At 39.2% G+C, this 15,342-nt stretch overlaps 1 protein-coding gene across 1 annotated transcript in view; it reads left to right on the top strand.

Annotated features, from left to right (window-relative positions):
• PGBD2 (piggyBac transposable element derived 2) overlaps positions 1-15,342 on the top strand; it is a 32,893-nt gene that overhangs the window by 6,089 nt on the left and 11,462 nt on the right. The window contains exon 2 of the mRNA XM_045890244.3: positions 14,708-14,771. Within this exon, the coding sequence (XP_045746200.1) occupies positions 14,755-14,771 (17 nt within the window). The 5' untranslated portion in view covers positions 14,708-14,754. The remainder of the gene's footprint in view (positions 1-14,707; positions 14,772-15,342) is intronic.

Below are 15,342 nucleotides of genomic sequence, written 5' to 3' on the forward strand. Positions count from 1 at the left end.
ATAAATAAAATCTTTAAAAAAAAAAAAAGAACGAAATCTTACCATTTGCGATGATATGGATGGAAGTAGAGGGTATTATACTAACTGAAATAAGTCAGTCAGAGAAAGTCAATTACATGTGGAATTTAAGAAGCAAAACAGAGGATCATAGGGGAAGGGAGGGAAAAATAAAATAAGACAAAATCAGAGAGGGAGACAAACCATAAGAGACTCTTAACTCTAGGAAACAAACTGAGGGTAGCTGGAGGGGAGGGGGTGGGGGGGATGGGGTAACTGGGTGATGGGCATTAAGGAGGGCACTTGATGTAATCAGCACTGGGTGTTTTATGCAACTGATGAATCACTAAACTCTACCTCTGAAACTAAAAAAAAAAAAAAAAAGCCAAACTAGTATATGCAAAATAATATCGCAATTGTAGTTAAAATTTTTATTTCCTGAATAGTAATGAGATTGACTGTCTTTGCATGTCTGTGTGCTGTTTGTATTTCCTTTGAGAAGTGCCTCCTGATATCCTTTCGCCCATTTCCCTGTTGTGTTATGTTTTTCTTAATTGTTCCTGTGATTTCTTTATATGTCTTAAATTCTTTATATCTCCTAGATGCTAATCCCTTATATCTGTTACAGATAACTTTTTCTATTTATGAGTTTCTCCTGATAAACCAAGAAGTTCTTAGTTTAAATGTGGCGTAATTTATCAGTCATTTTCTTTATGGTTAATACTTTCTGCAGACAGATGTGGTTCCCCAGGTAGATGCGACTCCCTTTAGGAGCACATCCAAGCAAGGCTGGAGCTGGATCACAGTTCTGCTTCAGGGTCCACAGCTGGGACTAAGGTGAGCAGGTCTGCCTCCCAGCTCTTGGATAGGTGTGTCTCCTCCTGGTTCCCTGGGCTTCCCCTAGACTGGCAGAGAGAGGCTGAAACCAAATCTCCGGGCCGCTTAAGGGTCCGTAGCTGACACTGACATTGGCAGGCCTAATACCAGAGGCATGGATGGGGAGTGCAGGGTTCCTGAGTGAGCAGGACTAAGGGCATGGCTAGAGCTTGGACACAGAGCTTCACTGGGATCCATAGTCTGGTGCAAGGCTGGCAGGCCTGTTACTGGGGTGTGTACAGTGTGGCTCTTCCTGAGTTTCTTGGCACATGGGACTGGTTGCAGGAGTAGGACCAAGTAGGCCTGGAGCTGAGTCCCTAGAGAGTTGGGACTACTTGTGGATTGTAGGACAGGTCACATTGGGTGAGCTTGCAACCAGAGTGCTGGCCTGTCTTTTCAAAGAGGAGCCCCTTGGTCTTGGGGTTCACCCAGGTTTTGAAGCCTTCTACCTGGATCCCAAAGCTCCTACAAAAGCACTTTTTCCATGGTTGGCTGCTAGATCATTGTGTAGGGAGACACAAGCTGGGGATTTTCTGTTCTGCCATCTTGCTAGACATCACTGCTGTTTATTTAAGATCAATTCAACATGTCAGTTCTGCTGTTCAAGTCTCAGGAATTTTGTCTGCTTGATCATTAATCTCTGAAAGAGATATATTGAAATCTGTCATTATTGGTGATAGATTTGTTTGTGTCAGTTCATTTTTTTAAATTAATATAATTATGTTATGTTAATCACCATACATTACATTATTAGTTTTTGATGGAGCATTCCATGATTCATTGTTTGCATATAACACCCAGTGCTCTATGCAGAACATGCCCTCTTTAATACCCATCACCAGACTAACCCATCCCCCCACCCCACCCCCTCTAGAACCCTCAGTTTGTTTTTCAGAGTCCACAGTCTCTCATATTTCGTCTCCCCCTCCAATTTCCTCCCCTTCATTCTTCCCCTCCTGCTATCTTCTTCTTCTTCTTTTTTTTTTTTTTAACATATAATGTATTATTTGTTTCAGAGGTACAGGTCTATGATTCAACAGTCTTACACAATTCATAGCGCTCACCATAGCACATACCCTCCCCAATGTCTATCACCCAGCCACCCATCCCTCCCGCCCCCCACCACTCCAGCAGCCCTCAGTTTGTTTCCTGAGATTAAGAATTCCTCATATCGGTGAGGTCATATGATTCATGTCTTTCTCTGATTGACTCATTTCGCTCAGCATAACACCCTCCAGTTCCATCCACATCATTGCAAATGGCAAGATCTCATTCCTTTTGATGGCTGCATAATATTCCATTGTATATATATACCACTTCTTCTTTATCCATTCATCTGTCGTTGGACATCTTGGCTCTTTCCACAGTCTGGCTATTGTGGACATTGCTGCTATAAACATCGGGGTGCACGTACCCCTTCGGATCCCTACTTTTGTATCACTAAATACCCAGTAGTGCAATTGCTGGGTTGTAGGGTAGCTCTATTTTCAACTTTTTGAGGAACCTCCATACTGTTTCCCAGAGTGGCTGCACTAGCTTGCATTCCCACCAACAGTGTAGGAGGGTTCCCCTTTCTCCGCATCTCCGCCAACATCTGTCGTTTCCTGACTTGTTAATTTTAGCCATTCTGACTGGTGTGAGGTGGTATCTCATTGAGATTTTGATTTCGATTTCCCTCATGCCAAGCGATGTTGAGCACTATTTCATGTGTCTGTTGGCCATTTGGATGTCTTCTTTGGGAAAATGTCTGTTCGTGTCTTCTGCCCATTTCTTGATTGGATCATTTGTTCTTTGGTGTTGAGTTTGATAAGTTCTTTATAGATTTTGGATACTAGCCCTTTATCTAATATGTCATTTGCAAATATCTTCTACCATTCTGTTGGTTGTCTTTGGTTTTGTTGACTGTTTCCTTTGCTGTGCAAAAGCTTTTTATCTTGATGAAGTCCCAATAATTCATTTTTGCCCTTCCCTCGCCTTTGGCGATATTTCTAGGAAGAAGTTGCTTCGGCTGAGGTCGAAGAGGTTGCTGCCTTTGTTCTCCTTTAGGATTTTGATGGACTCCTGTCTCACATTGAGGTCTTGCAACCATTTTGAGTCTATCTTTGTGTGTGGTGTAAGGAAATGGTCCAGTTTCCTTCTTCTGCATGTGGCTGTCCAATTTTCCCAGCACCATTTGTTGAAGAGACTGTCTTTTTTCCATTGGACATTCTTTCCTGCTTTGTCAAAGATGAGTTGACCATAGAGTTGAGGATCCATTTCTGGGCTCTCTATTGGGTTCCATTGAACTATGTGTCTGTTTTTGTGCCAATACCATACTGTCTTGATGATGACAGCTTTGTAATAGAGCTGGAAGTCCGGAACTGTGATGCCGCCAGCTTTGCTTTTCTTTTTCAACATTCCTCTGGCTATTTGGGGTCTTTTCTGGTTCCACACAAATTTTAGGATTATTTGTTCCATTTCTTTGAAAAAAGTGGATGGTATTTTGATGGGGATTGCATTGAATGTGTAGATTGCTCTAGGTAGCATTGACATCTTCACAATATTTGTTCTTCCAATCCATGAGCATGGAACGTTTTTCCATTTCTTTGTGTAGTCCTCAATTTCTTTCATGAGTATTCTGTAGTTTTCTGAGTACAGAATCTTTGCCTATTTGGTCAGATTTATTCCTAGGTATCTTACGGTTTTGGGTGCAATTGTAAATGGGATCGACTCCTTAATTTCTCTTTCTTATGTCTTGTTGGTGTATAGGAATGCCACTGATTTCTGTGCATTGATTTTATATCTTGCCACTTGACTGAATTCCTGTATGAGTCCTAGCAGTTTTGGGGTGGAGTCTTTTGGGTTTTCCACATAAAATATCTTATCATCTGCAAAGAGTGAGAGTTTGACTTCTTCCTTGCCGATTCAGATGCCTTTGATTTCTTTCTGTTGTCTGATTGCTGTGGCTAGGACTTCTAATACTATGTTGAATAGCAGTGGTGATAGTGGACATCCCTGCCGTGTTCCTGACCTTAGGGGGAGAGTTCTCAGTTTTTCCCCATTGAGAATGATATTTGCTGTGGGTTTTTCATAGATGGTTTTCATGATATTGAGGTATGTACCCTCTGTCCCTATACTCTAAAGAGTTTTGATCAAGAAAGGATGCTTTACTTTGTCAAATGCTTTTTCTGCATCTATTGAAAGGATCATATGATTCTTGTTCTTTCTTTTATTAATGTATTGTATCACATTGATTGATTTGCAGATGTTGAACCAACCTTGCAGCCCAGGGATAAATCCACTTGGTCGTGGTGAATAATCCTTTTAATGCACTGTTGTATCCTATCGCCTAGTATTTTGGTGAGAATTTTTGCATCCATGTTCATCAAGGATATTGGTCTTTAATTCTCCTTTTTAATAGGGTGTTTGGTTTTGGGATCAAGGTAATGGTGGCCTCATAAAATGAGTTTGGAAGTTTTCCTTCCATTTCTATTTTTTGGAACAGTTTCAGAAGAATAGGTATTAATTCTTCTTGAAATGTTTGGTAGAATTCCCCTGGGAAGCTATCTGGCCCTGGGCTTTTGTTTTTTGGGAAATTTTTGATGACTGCTTCAATTTCCTTAGTGGTTATAGGTCTGTTCAGGTTTTCTATTTCATCCTGGTTCCGTTTTGGTAGTTGATACATCTCTAGGAATGCATCCATTTCTTCCAGATTATCTAATTTGCTGGCCTAGAGTTGCTCATACTATGTTCTTAGAATTGTTTGTATTTCTTTGGTGTTGGTTGTGATCTCTCCTCTTTCATTCATGATTTTGTTGATTTGGGTCATTTCTCTTTTCTTTTTGATAAGTGTGGCCAGGGGTTTATCAATCTTGTTAATTCTTTCAAAGAACCAGCTCCTAGTTTTGTTGATCTGTTCTGCTGTTCTTTTGGTTTCTATTTCATTGAATTCTGCTCCGATCTTTATTATTTCTCTTCTCCTGCTGGGTTTAGGCTTTATTTGCTGTTCTTTCTCCAGCTCCTTTAGGTGTAGGGTGAGGTTGTATATTTGAGACCTTTCTTCTTTCTTTAGAAAGGCTTGTATTGCTGTATACTTTCTTCTTAGGACTGCCTTTGCTGTATCCCAAAGATTTTGAACAGTTGTGTTTTGATTTTTATTTGTCTCCATGAATTTTTTAAATTCTTCTTTAGTTTCCTGGTTGACCCATTCATTCTTTAGTAGGATACTCTTTAGCCTCCATGTATTTGAGTTCTTTCCGACTTTGCTCTTGTGATTGGGTTCTAGTTTCAAAGCATTGTGGTCTGAAAGTATGCAGGGAATGATCCCAGTCTTTTGGTACTGGTTGAGACCTGCTTTGTGACGTAAAATGTAATCTATTCTGGAGAATGTTCCATGGGCACTAGACAAGAATGTGTATTCTGTTGCTTTGGGATGGACTGTTCTGAATAGATCTGTGAAGTCCATTTGGTCCAGTGTGTCATTTAAAGTCTTTATTTCCTTGTTGATCTTTTGCTTAGATGATATGTCCATTTCAGTGAGGGGGGTTGTTAAAGTCTCCCACTATTACTGTATTGTTGTTAATGTGTTTCTTTGCTTTTGTTATCAATTGGCTTATATAACTGGCTGCTCCCATGTTACAGGCATAGATATTTACAATTGTTAGATCTTCTTGTTGGACAGACACTTTAAGTAGGATATAGTGTCCTTTCTCATCTCTTATTACAGTCTTTGGTTTAAAATCTATCTTGATATAAGGATTGCCACTCCAGCTTTCTTTTGGTGTCCATTAGCATGGTAAATGGTTTTTCACCCCCTCACTTTCCATCTGGGAGTGTCTTTGTGTCTAAAATGAGCCTCTTGCAGACAGCATATCGATGGGTCTTGTTTTTTAATCCAGTCTGATAGCCTGTGTCTTTTGATTGGGGCATTTAGCCCATTTACATTCAGGGTAACTATTGAAAGATAGGAATTTAGTGCCTTTGTATTGCCTGTAAGGTGACTGTTACCGTATATTGTCTGTGTTCCTTTCTGGTCTATGTTACTTTTAGGCTCTCTTTTTTCCTTAGAGGACCCCTTTCAATATTTCCTGTAGGGCTGGTTTCGTGTTTGCAAATTCCTTTATTTTTTATTTATCCTGGAAGCTTTTTATCTCTCCTTCTATTTTCAGTGACAGCCTAGCTGGATATAGTATTCTTGGCTGCATATTTTTCTCATTTAGTGCTCTGAATATATCATGCCAGTCCTTTCTGGCCTGCCAGGTCTCTGTGGATAGGTCTTTGGCCAATCTAATATTTCTACCATTTTAGGTTACCGATCTCTTGTCCCGAGCTGCTTTCAGGATTTTCTCTTTGTCTCTGAGACTTGTAAGTTTGACTATTAGATGTCGGGATATTGACCTGTCTTTATGGATTTTGAGAGGGGTTCTTTGTGCCTCCTGGATTTTGATGCCTGTTTCCTTCCCCAAATTAGGGAAGTTCTCTGCTATAATTTGCTCCAATATACCTTCTGCCCCTCTGTCTCTTTCTTCTTCTTCTGGGATCCCAATTATTCTAATGTTGTTTCGTCTTATGGTATTGCTTATCTCTCTAATTCTGCCCTTGTGGTCCAGTAGTTGTTTATCTCTCTTTTTCTCAGCTTCTTTATTTTCCATCGTTTGGCCTTCTATATCACTAATTCTCTCTTCTTCCTCATTTATCCTAGCAGTTAGGGCCTCCATTTTTTTTTGCACCTCATTAATAGCCTTTTTGATTTCGACTTGGTTAGATTTTAGTTCTTTTATTTCTCCAGAAAGGGTTTCTCTAATAACTTCCATGCTTTTTTCAAACCCAGCTAGTATCTTTAAAATCAGCATTCTGAACTCTAGTTCCGACATCTTACTAATGTCAGTATTGATTAGGGCCCTGGCAGTCGGTACTGCCTCTTGTTCTTTTTGTTGAGGTGATTTTTTTTCCGTCTTGTCATTTTGTCCAGAGGAGAATAGTTGAATGAGAGAACAAAATGCTAACAGGGTAACAACATCCCCAGAAAATATACACTAAACAAATCAGAAGAGACCTGAAACCGGGGGAAAAGAAAGGGAAAGAAGGAAAAAAGAAAAAGAAAAAGATAAAAACAAAAACAGAACAAAACAAAACAAAAAAAACAGAATATGATCAAATATGATCAGGCTGCTGCATAGATCAGTGCCACACACTAGATTTTGGGCGTATTTTGGTCTGTTAGAAGAAAGTGCCTCCCAAAATTTTAAAGAAAGAGAAACTTATATATGTACCAAAATAAGGGTTAATATGATGAAGGGATGGAATATGACTGTAAAGATGAAAATTATAAAAGATTTTTCCAAAGGAATTGATAGGAAGTTGGTTGAACAAAGAAAAAGGGGAGTTTTTTTAAAAAAATGGAGAGAATGTGATCAGGCAGGAGACTAGAACAAAGCCATACGTTAGAGATTTAGGGTATATTTTAATCTGTTAGAAGAAACTGTATCCCAAAATTTTAAAGAGGGAACAACTTATATATATATACCAAAAACAAGGTTAACTACTATGAAGGATAGAATATGACTCTAAAAATGAAAAATAAAAATGATTTTTTAAAAAGGATTGATAAGATGTTGGTTGAAAAAGGGAAAAAGAAAAATTCCAAAAAAAAATGTTAAAAAATAATTAAGTGTGAAAGACTAAAGAATCATGGTAAAAAAGCCATGAATTCCATGTGCATTATTCCCCTAGCGCTGGAGTTCTGCTGTTCTCATTGATCGGTAAACTTGGTCTTGGCTGGCTGTTCTTGCTGATCTTCTGGGGAGGGGCCTGTTGCCGTGGTTTCCAAATGTCTCTCCTGGAGGCGGAAGTGCCCCGCCCTTGCCCCCTCCTGGCTAAGTAATCTGCTCGGGTTTGCTCTCCGGGGCTTTTGTTCCCTGCGAGCTTTCCGTACAGCTTTGGAGGCGGAGAGTGAAAATGGCCTCCCAATCTCCGCCCCGGAGGAGCCGAGAACTTGGGGCCCCGCTCCTCAGTGAGCCCCCAGAGAAAAGCAGTCAGTCACTCCCGTCTCCCTGGTCTCCAGCCGCACTCCGTCCTCACCCGGCCAGTGACCGCGCATTTCTATCTCTGGCACCCGACCCCAAGTGGAGTCTCCAAACCCAGCAGATCCCTGCGGTGCGCTCCTGCGCCGGTCCTCCCTGGGGAAGAAGGGGAGTCTCCCTGGATCTGCCACTTGTTGTGTCCCTGCTGGAGGAGCAGTGGCCTGACTGTGCCGCAGATCACGGTTTATGGCAACCCCGAGCTCAGAGCCCACCCCTCGGCTCCGTGTATGCAGCCGGCTTCCCCGCTCCGATACCCTGGAGCTCTGCCACACTCAGGCACCCCCGGTCTTTCTGTGACCCCGAGGGTCCTGAGACCACACTGTCCCACAAGGGTTCCCCCCCCCGCTTAGCCCCTGGAGCGACGTCCCTCAGCGGAGCCGACTTCTCAAAGTTCCAATTTTGTGCTCTGCTGCTCTATCACTTGCCAGGAGCGGCCGACAGAGGCCCCCTCTCCTGCCGTCTATCCTCCCGAATATCGCCTCGGATTCACTTCTCTGCACGTCCTACCTTCCAGAAAGTGGTCGCTTTTCTGTTCAGAGAGTTGTTGCTATTCTTTTCTTTGATCTCCTGTTGAGTTCATAGGTGTTCAGAATGGTTTGATCCCTATCCAGTTGATTTCCTGGGACCAGATGAAATCCAGGTCTCCTACTCCTCTGCCATCTTGAGACCTAGTGTCAGTTAATTTTTATTTTGAAGTAGTTATTAAATGCATAAAATTTAAAATTATTCTATCCTTTTAGTGAGTCAAAAACTTTCCCTGGGAAGTAACCTTTTTCCATGATAATGCTTCTGTATTTTTAATTATAAAAATTAACATAAAATAGAATTTACTATTTTAACCACTTTTCAGTAGTGTTAAGCATGCTTTCCTTGTTGGGTTTTTTTTTTTTTTTTAAAGATTTTATTTGACAGAGAGAGACAGAGGGAAAGAGGGAACACAAGCAGGGGGAGTGGGAGAGGGAGAAGCAGACTTCCCGCTGAGCAGACTTCCTGCTGAGACTACCCTGGGATCCTGACCTGAGCCGAAGGCAGACGCTTAACGACTGAGCCACCCAGGCGCCCCACATGCTTACCTTGTTGTGCAGCCAATCTTCAACACATTTTTATCTTGCAACATTGAAACTCTATGCCCATTAAACATCATCTTCCCATTTCCCCCTCCTCCCTCCCCTGGTAACCATCATTCTACTTTGTTTCTGTGAATTTAAGTACCGTAGATACTTCCTATAAATAGACTCTTACAGTATTTATTTTTTCATGACTGGTTTATTTCATTTAGCTTCATGTCTAAGTTTCAGCCATGCTATAACATGTGACTAGGTTTCCTTTTTAAGGCTGAATCATATTCCGTTCTAAGTATATACCACATTTTCTTTATCCGTTCATCTTTGATGGACATTTGATTTGCTCCCACCTCTTGGCTGTGATGAACAGTGCTGCTATGAAGATGGATGTCTCTTGGAGACCCTGCTTTCAATTCTTTTGACTGTATGCCCAGAAGTAAGATTGCTGGATCATATGGTAGTTCAATTTTTAATTTTTGGAGGAACTACCATACTGTTTATGTAGTGGTTGCACTATTTTACATTCCTGTCAGCAGTGTACAGGCGTTCTAATTTCTCCATATCCTCGCCAATATTTCTTATTTTTGTTTTGTTTTTGTTTTTTTATAGTGGTCATCCTAATGGGTATGAGGTGACACCTCATTGTGGTAGTGATTTACATTTTTCTAATGATTAGTGATACTGAGCATCATTTCATATGCTTATTGGCCATTTGCATATCTTCTTTGGAGAAATTTCTACACAGGTTCTTTGGCCATTTTTTTTATTGGGTTACTTGTTTTTTTGCTGTGAAGTTGTAAGAGTTATTTGTATGTTAACTTCTTGTCAAATAATACAGTTTGCAAGTATTTTTCCCATTCTGTTAGTTGTCCCTTCACTCTCTTGATTGTATCCCTTGATGCATGTTTAAGTTTTATGTAGCCCCATTTGTCTGTATTTGCTTTTTTGCTGGTGCTTTGGTATCATAGTCAAGAAATCATTGTCAGATCCAGGAGTGCCTGGGTGGCTCAGTCGTTTAAGTGTCCGATTGTTGATCTCAGCTTAGATCTTGATTTCCGGGTCATGAGTTCAGGCCCCGCATTGGGCTGCACACTGGGTATGGAGCCTACTTAAAAAAGAAAGGGAGGGAGGGAGGGAGGGAGGAAGGAGAGAAAGAAAGAAACAAATCATTGTCAGATCCAATATTGTGAATCTTTTCCCTATGTTTTCTTTGAAGAATTTTATAATTTTAACTCTTAGGTTTAGGTCTTTGATACATTTTGAGTTTATTTTTGTATATGATGTAAGGTAAGAGCCCACCTTTATTCTTTTGCATGTAGATACCCAGTTTTTTCAACACCATTTGTTAAAGAGACTGTCCTTTCCCTATTGAGTAGTTTTTACATCCATTTTGAAGATTACCTGACCATATACATGAGGGGTTATTTCTGGCTCTGTTATAATTCACTGGTCTCTATATCTGTCTTTATACCAGTGCCACACTGTTTCAATTTCTTTAGCTTTGTAATATCTATTGAAATGAGGAAATGTAAATTCTCAAACTTTGTTCTTCCTTTCCAAAATTATTTAGGCTATTTGGGGTACTTTGATACCAAATGATTTTAGGATGGATTTTTCTATTTCTGCAAGAAAAAAAATGCTGTTGGGATTTTGATAGAGATTGCATTGAATCCATAGATTACTTTGTGTAGTATCAACATTTTAACAATATTAAGTCTACCAATCCATGAACACAAGATATCTATTTTTTGTGTGTTTTTTTAAAAATTACTTTATGTTTTGTAATTTTCAGTGTAAAATTCTTTCACCTCTTTGGTTAGGATTCTTCCTAAATATTTATTCTTTTCAGTGCTGTGGTAAATGGAGTTGTGTTCCTAATTTCCACTTCAAATTGTTAATGTATAGAAATGCAACTGATTTTTGATGTGTTGATTTTGATTTCTGCAACTTTGCTGAACGTGTTTATTCTAACTTTTTTTTTTAATTTTTAGGCTTTCTACATATAAGATCATGCTATTTGCAAACAGATAATTCTACTTCTTTCTTTCCAGTTTGGATGCCTTTTATTTCTTTTTCTTGCCTAATTGCTCTGGCTAAGACTTCTAGTACTATGTTTGATAGAAAGGCCAGAAGAAGCAACTTTATCTTGATCCTGTTTTTAGAGGAAAAGCTTTCAGTCTTTCACTGTTTTGTATATTAGCTGTGATTTTTTTTTTTTCATGTCTGGTCTTTATTATGTTGAGTTGGTTTCCTTTTATTCATAGTTAAGATTTTTTATCATAAAAGTGTTAAATCTTGTTAAATGTTTTTTCTGCATTATTTGATGTGAACATATGGTTTTTTGCCTTTCATTCTCTTCACATGGTATATTACATTGATTTTTTTTTTTTCTCATGTTGAACTATCCTTGCATTCCAGAAATAAATCCCACTTTGTTCTGGTATATAATCCTTTCAATGTACTATTGAATTTACTTTGCTAATAATATTTTCTTGAGGATCAATATTCATCAATATTGGTCTTTAGTTTTCTTCTAGTATCTTTGGCTCTGTTATTGTATTTTTCAGCTCCAGAATTTGTTTGCTTCTTTTTATGGTTTCTATCTTTTTGTCAATATTCTCATTTTGTTCATTTCCTCATTTTGTGTCTCTGTTCTCTTTTAGCTCATTGAATATCTTTAACAAATTGTTTTGAATTCTTCACCATGAAATTCAGCAGTCTGCCTTTCTTTAGGACCCATTTCTGGAGTTTTATTTTGTTTCTGTCACTGGACCATGTTTCCCAGTTTCTTTGTATGCTTGTGATCTGTTGTTGAGATTTGGCCATTCAAAAAAAAAAACAGAACAAAACAAAAACCAGCCTCCTCTCTCAGTCTTTATGGACTGGCTTTGTTCAGGGGAATACTTCACCAGTCAGCCCACCTAGAAGTTCGGAACCTCACCAACATTTTCTGGTGATATAGTCTCTGGACTTGAGTGTGTACTTTTAATTGTCTCAATTTCCATGAGCAGCTTGTCCTGAATTTCTTCCCAGAAGTGTATAATCTTTATCTCTCCCTGGCATCTTCATGTAAAACTGAAGAATTTCTGCAGCTCTGGTGTACTGTGACACTTGCCTACATTTTCAGTAACCTCCAAACTGCTGCCATTCCCATCAGTGTTCCACGTCTGATGACACAGAAATTTATTCCTCAGGCAGCCCCAAGACAAGCCAGAATGTTGGACTCATAGTCTACTCTGATTTCCATCCCAAGGGAGGAGTCACTGTATTTACCCTAGTTGTACCTTACTGATCTGACTAGGGAGAGATCTGTCTGTGCACAGAATGCCATGAACTTTTTCTACCCTTTTCAATGGAATCCCATCTTATTTTTCTGTTGGTCCTACACCAATTCAGGTGGTCTCTAGAGTTCTCACAAAGGTGTACAGGTTCATATATTGTTGTTAACTTGCATTTCCATGGGGAATGAAGGCCTGGAGCTTAGTAGTCCACCATCTGCTGACATCACCTCCTCTATATTTGTCTTTTGAACCAGCCTCATCTTGTAATATTCTTATCAGGCTTTGGTATGGGAGTAATGCTCATCTTAGAAGTTTGAGGTGTTCCTTCTCTTTGGTTTTTTTTTTTTTTTGGATGAGTTTGAGAAGAACTGGCATTAATTTTTCTTTAAATGTTTGGTAAAATTTACCAGTGAGTGCATTTGGTGTTAGGATTTTGCTTTTCATTTTTGTTTTCTCGTTTGTTTTTTGGTTGGGAGAGTTTGCATTACTGATTCAGTCTTTCTGCTGGTAATTGGACTGTTCAAATTTTCTGTTTCTCCTGGTTCAGTCTTGGTAGAATGTGTGTTTCTGAGAGTTTATCAACTTTTTCTAGGTTGTTCGGTTTGTTGGCATATAATCAGTAATCATTCATAGTAGCCTCTATGATCTTTTGTTTCTATGGTATCAGTTATAGTTTCTCCTCTTTCATTTGTAATTTTGTTTATTTGGGTTCTCTTTATTTCTTGGATACTGTAGCTAGAAATTTGTCAGTTTTGTTCATCTTTTCAAAAAACTAATTCATAGTTTTGTTAATCTCATCTATTATTTTTCTGTTCTCTGTTATTTTTGCTCCAGTCTTTTATTTCCTTTCTGCTGCTAACTTTGGGCTTAGGTTATTCTTTTTTTTTTTTTAATTTTAATTTAATTTTAAATTCCAGTATAGTTAATATACAGTGTTATATTAGTTTCAGGTGTACAATATAGTGATTCAGCACTTCCATACATCACCCTGTGCTCATCATAAGTGGCATGCCCTCCTTAATCCCCATCACCTATTTTACCCATCCTCCCACTCACCTCCCTTCTGGTAGCCATCAGTTTGTTCTCTGTAGTTGAGTCATTTCTTGGTTTTTCTCTCTCTCTCTTTTTCTTCCTTTGCTCATTTTTTGTTTCTTAAATTACACATGTGAATGAAATCATATAGTATTTGTCTTTCTCTGACTCACTTATTTCACTTAGCATTATACTCTAGCTCCATCCATGTTGTTGCAAATGGCAAGATTTCATTCTTTTTTATGGCTGAATAATATTCCATTGTGTATGTATATATATACACCATTTTTTCTTTATCCATTCATCTATTCTTTTTATAGTTCCTTGAGGTGTAAAGTTAAGTTTTTTATTTGGGATCATTCTGTTTTCTTTATGTATGTGTTTATAGCATTAAGCGTCTCCTAGAAATCTTTTGCTGCAACTTAAATGTTTTGGTATGTTGTGTTCTCTTTTTCATTTGTTTCAAGATACTATTTATTTATTTATTTGGGAAAGAGAGCACACTAGTTGGGGGGGGCGGGGCACAGGGAAAGGGAGAGAGAGCATCTTAAGCAGGCTCCATACTCAGTGCAGAGCCTGACGTGGGGCTCAGTCTCACGATTCTGAGATCATGACCTGAGCCAAAATCAGGAGTTGAATGCTTAATCAACTGAGCCATCCAGGTGCCCCTCAAGATACTTTTCAATTTCCCCTTTAATCTTTTCTTTGATCCACTGGTTGTTAAGAGAATGTTGTTTCATAGTTAGTTCTTTATACATCTAGGACTTCACTGTCTAATACAGGGGACACTGGCCAAGCACATGTGACTGTTTTCATTAAAATTAATTAAAATTACATAAAATTAAAAACTCACTTTCTCAGGCACGCTAGCCATATATATCAGATGTTTAATAACCACGTGTGGCTCATGTCTACCATATTGGGCAGCATTGTTAGAAAATATTTATACTATTACAATAGGTTCTGTTGGGTCAACCAGGTGCAGTTTTGTCCCCCATGGGACACATGGCAATGTCTGGAAACATTTTTGATTTCCACAGTTAGGGGATTGGTGTTCTACTGGTATCTAGTGAGTAGAGGCCTGGAAAGCTAACATTCTGTAATACACAGGACAGCCCCACACAGCAAAGGCTCATCCAGCCCACATGCCAATAGCTCTGATGGTGAACAACTTTGCCCTACGATATATTTTGGTGTGAGGTAGAGAGCTCATTGTTTTTCCCTCTGATTAGCCAGTTGACTAGACACTATCTCCTGTGTGTACTCAATTCATCCCCTTCTGGTTGCTGGTGAACCTTAAGCTAGAGATGTCTTTTCCCTTAAATGGTGGAGAAGGTCCTATTGCCTTGCTAATTAAGATACAGTTTTTTAAAAATAAACTTCTGTTGTCTTACAGATTCTTTGACTCTGCACATATAGACAACTCTATGTTCCCAGTTCATCATGGCTTCAACTTCAAGGTAAGTGTGTTTGAAGAAAGGCTTTAGGCAAGTAATTACTCCTGTCTTTTTGAAAGGCCAGGCCCATGACATTTTTAGCCCATAGTCCAGCTGGCCTCACTAAACGTTTGGTGTCTAGGAAGGAAAAAGGAGGAAGAGAAAAGAGAGATTGGAGAAAAGATGAGGCAGGCAAGGTAGTGTTTGTGGTATGGGTGTGGTTCTGTAGCGTCAGTGTCTACACTGTATTTAAAAATGTGATTTACTTTCCTCATTTATTGAGAGAGAGCACAAGTGGGAGGGGCAGAGAGAGAAGGAGAGCACACTCCAGGTTGAGCACAGAGCCTGATGTGGGGCCAAGTCTCACGACCCTGAAATCAGGACCCAAGCTAAAACCAACAGTTGGTCACTTAACTGACTGCGCCATCCAGGCTCCCCTTCCTCATCTTTTAACGCACAAGATGGTTGGTGTTGGGCTGCCTTAGTCCCTGCAAGCTTTGCCACTCAATGAGTCTTTTTTTTTTCAAGTTTTTATTTAAATTCTAGTTAGTTAACATATACTGTAATATTGGTTCAGGACTAGAATTTAGTGATT

This window comes from Mirounga angustirostris, unplaced genomic scaffold (assembly GCF_029215605.1).
Source record: "Mirounga angustirostris isolate CCGP_5_RB_7025 unplaced genomic scaffold, mMirAng1.0.hap1 SCAF_7, whole genome shotgun sequence".
Taxonomy (NCBI): Eukaryota; Metazoa; Chordata; class Mammalia; order Carnivora; family Phocidae; genus Mirounga; species Mirounga angustirostris.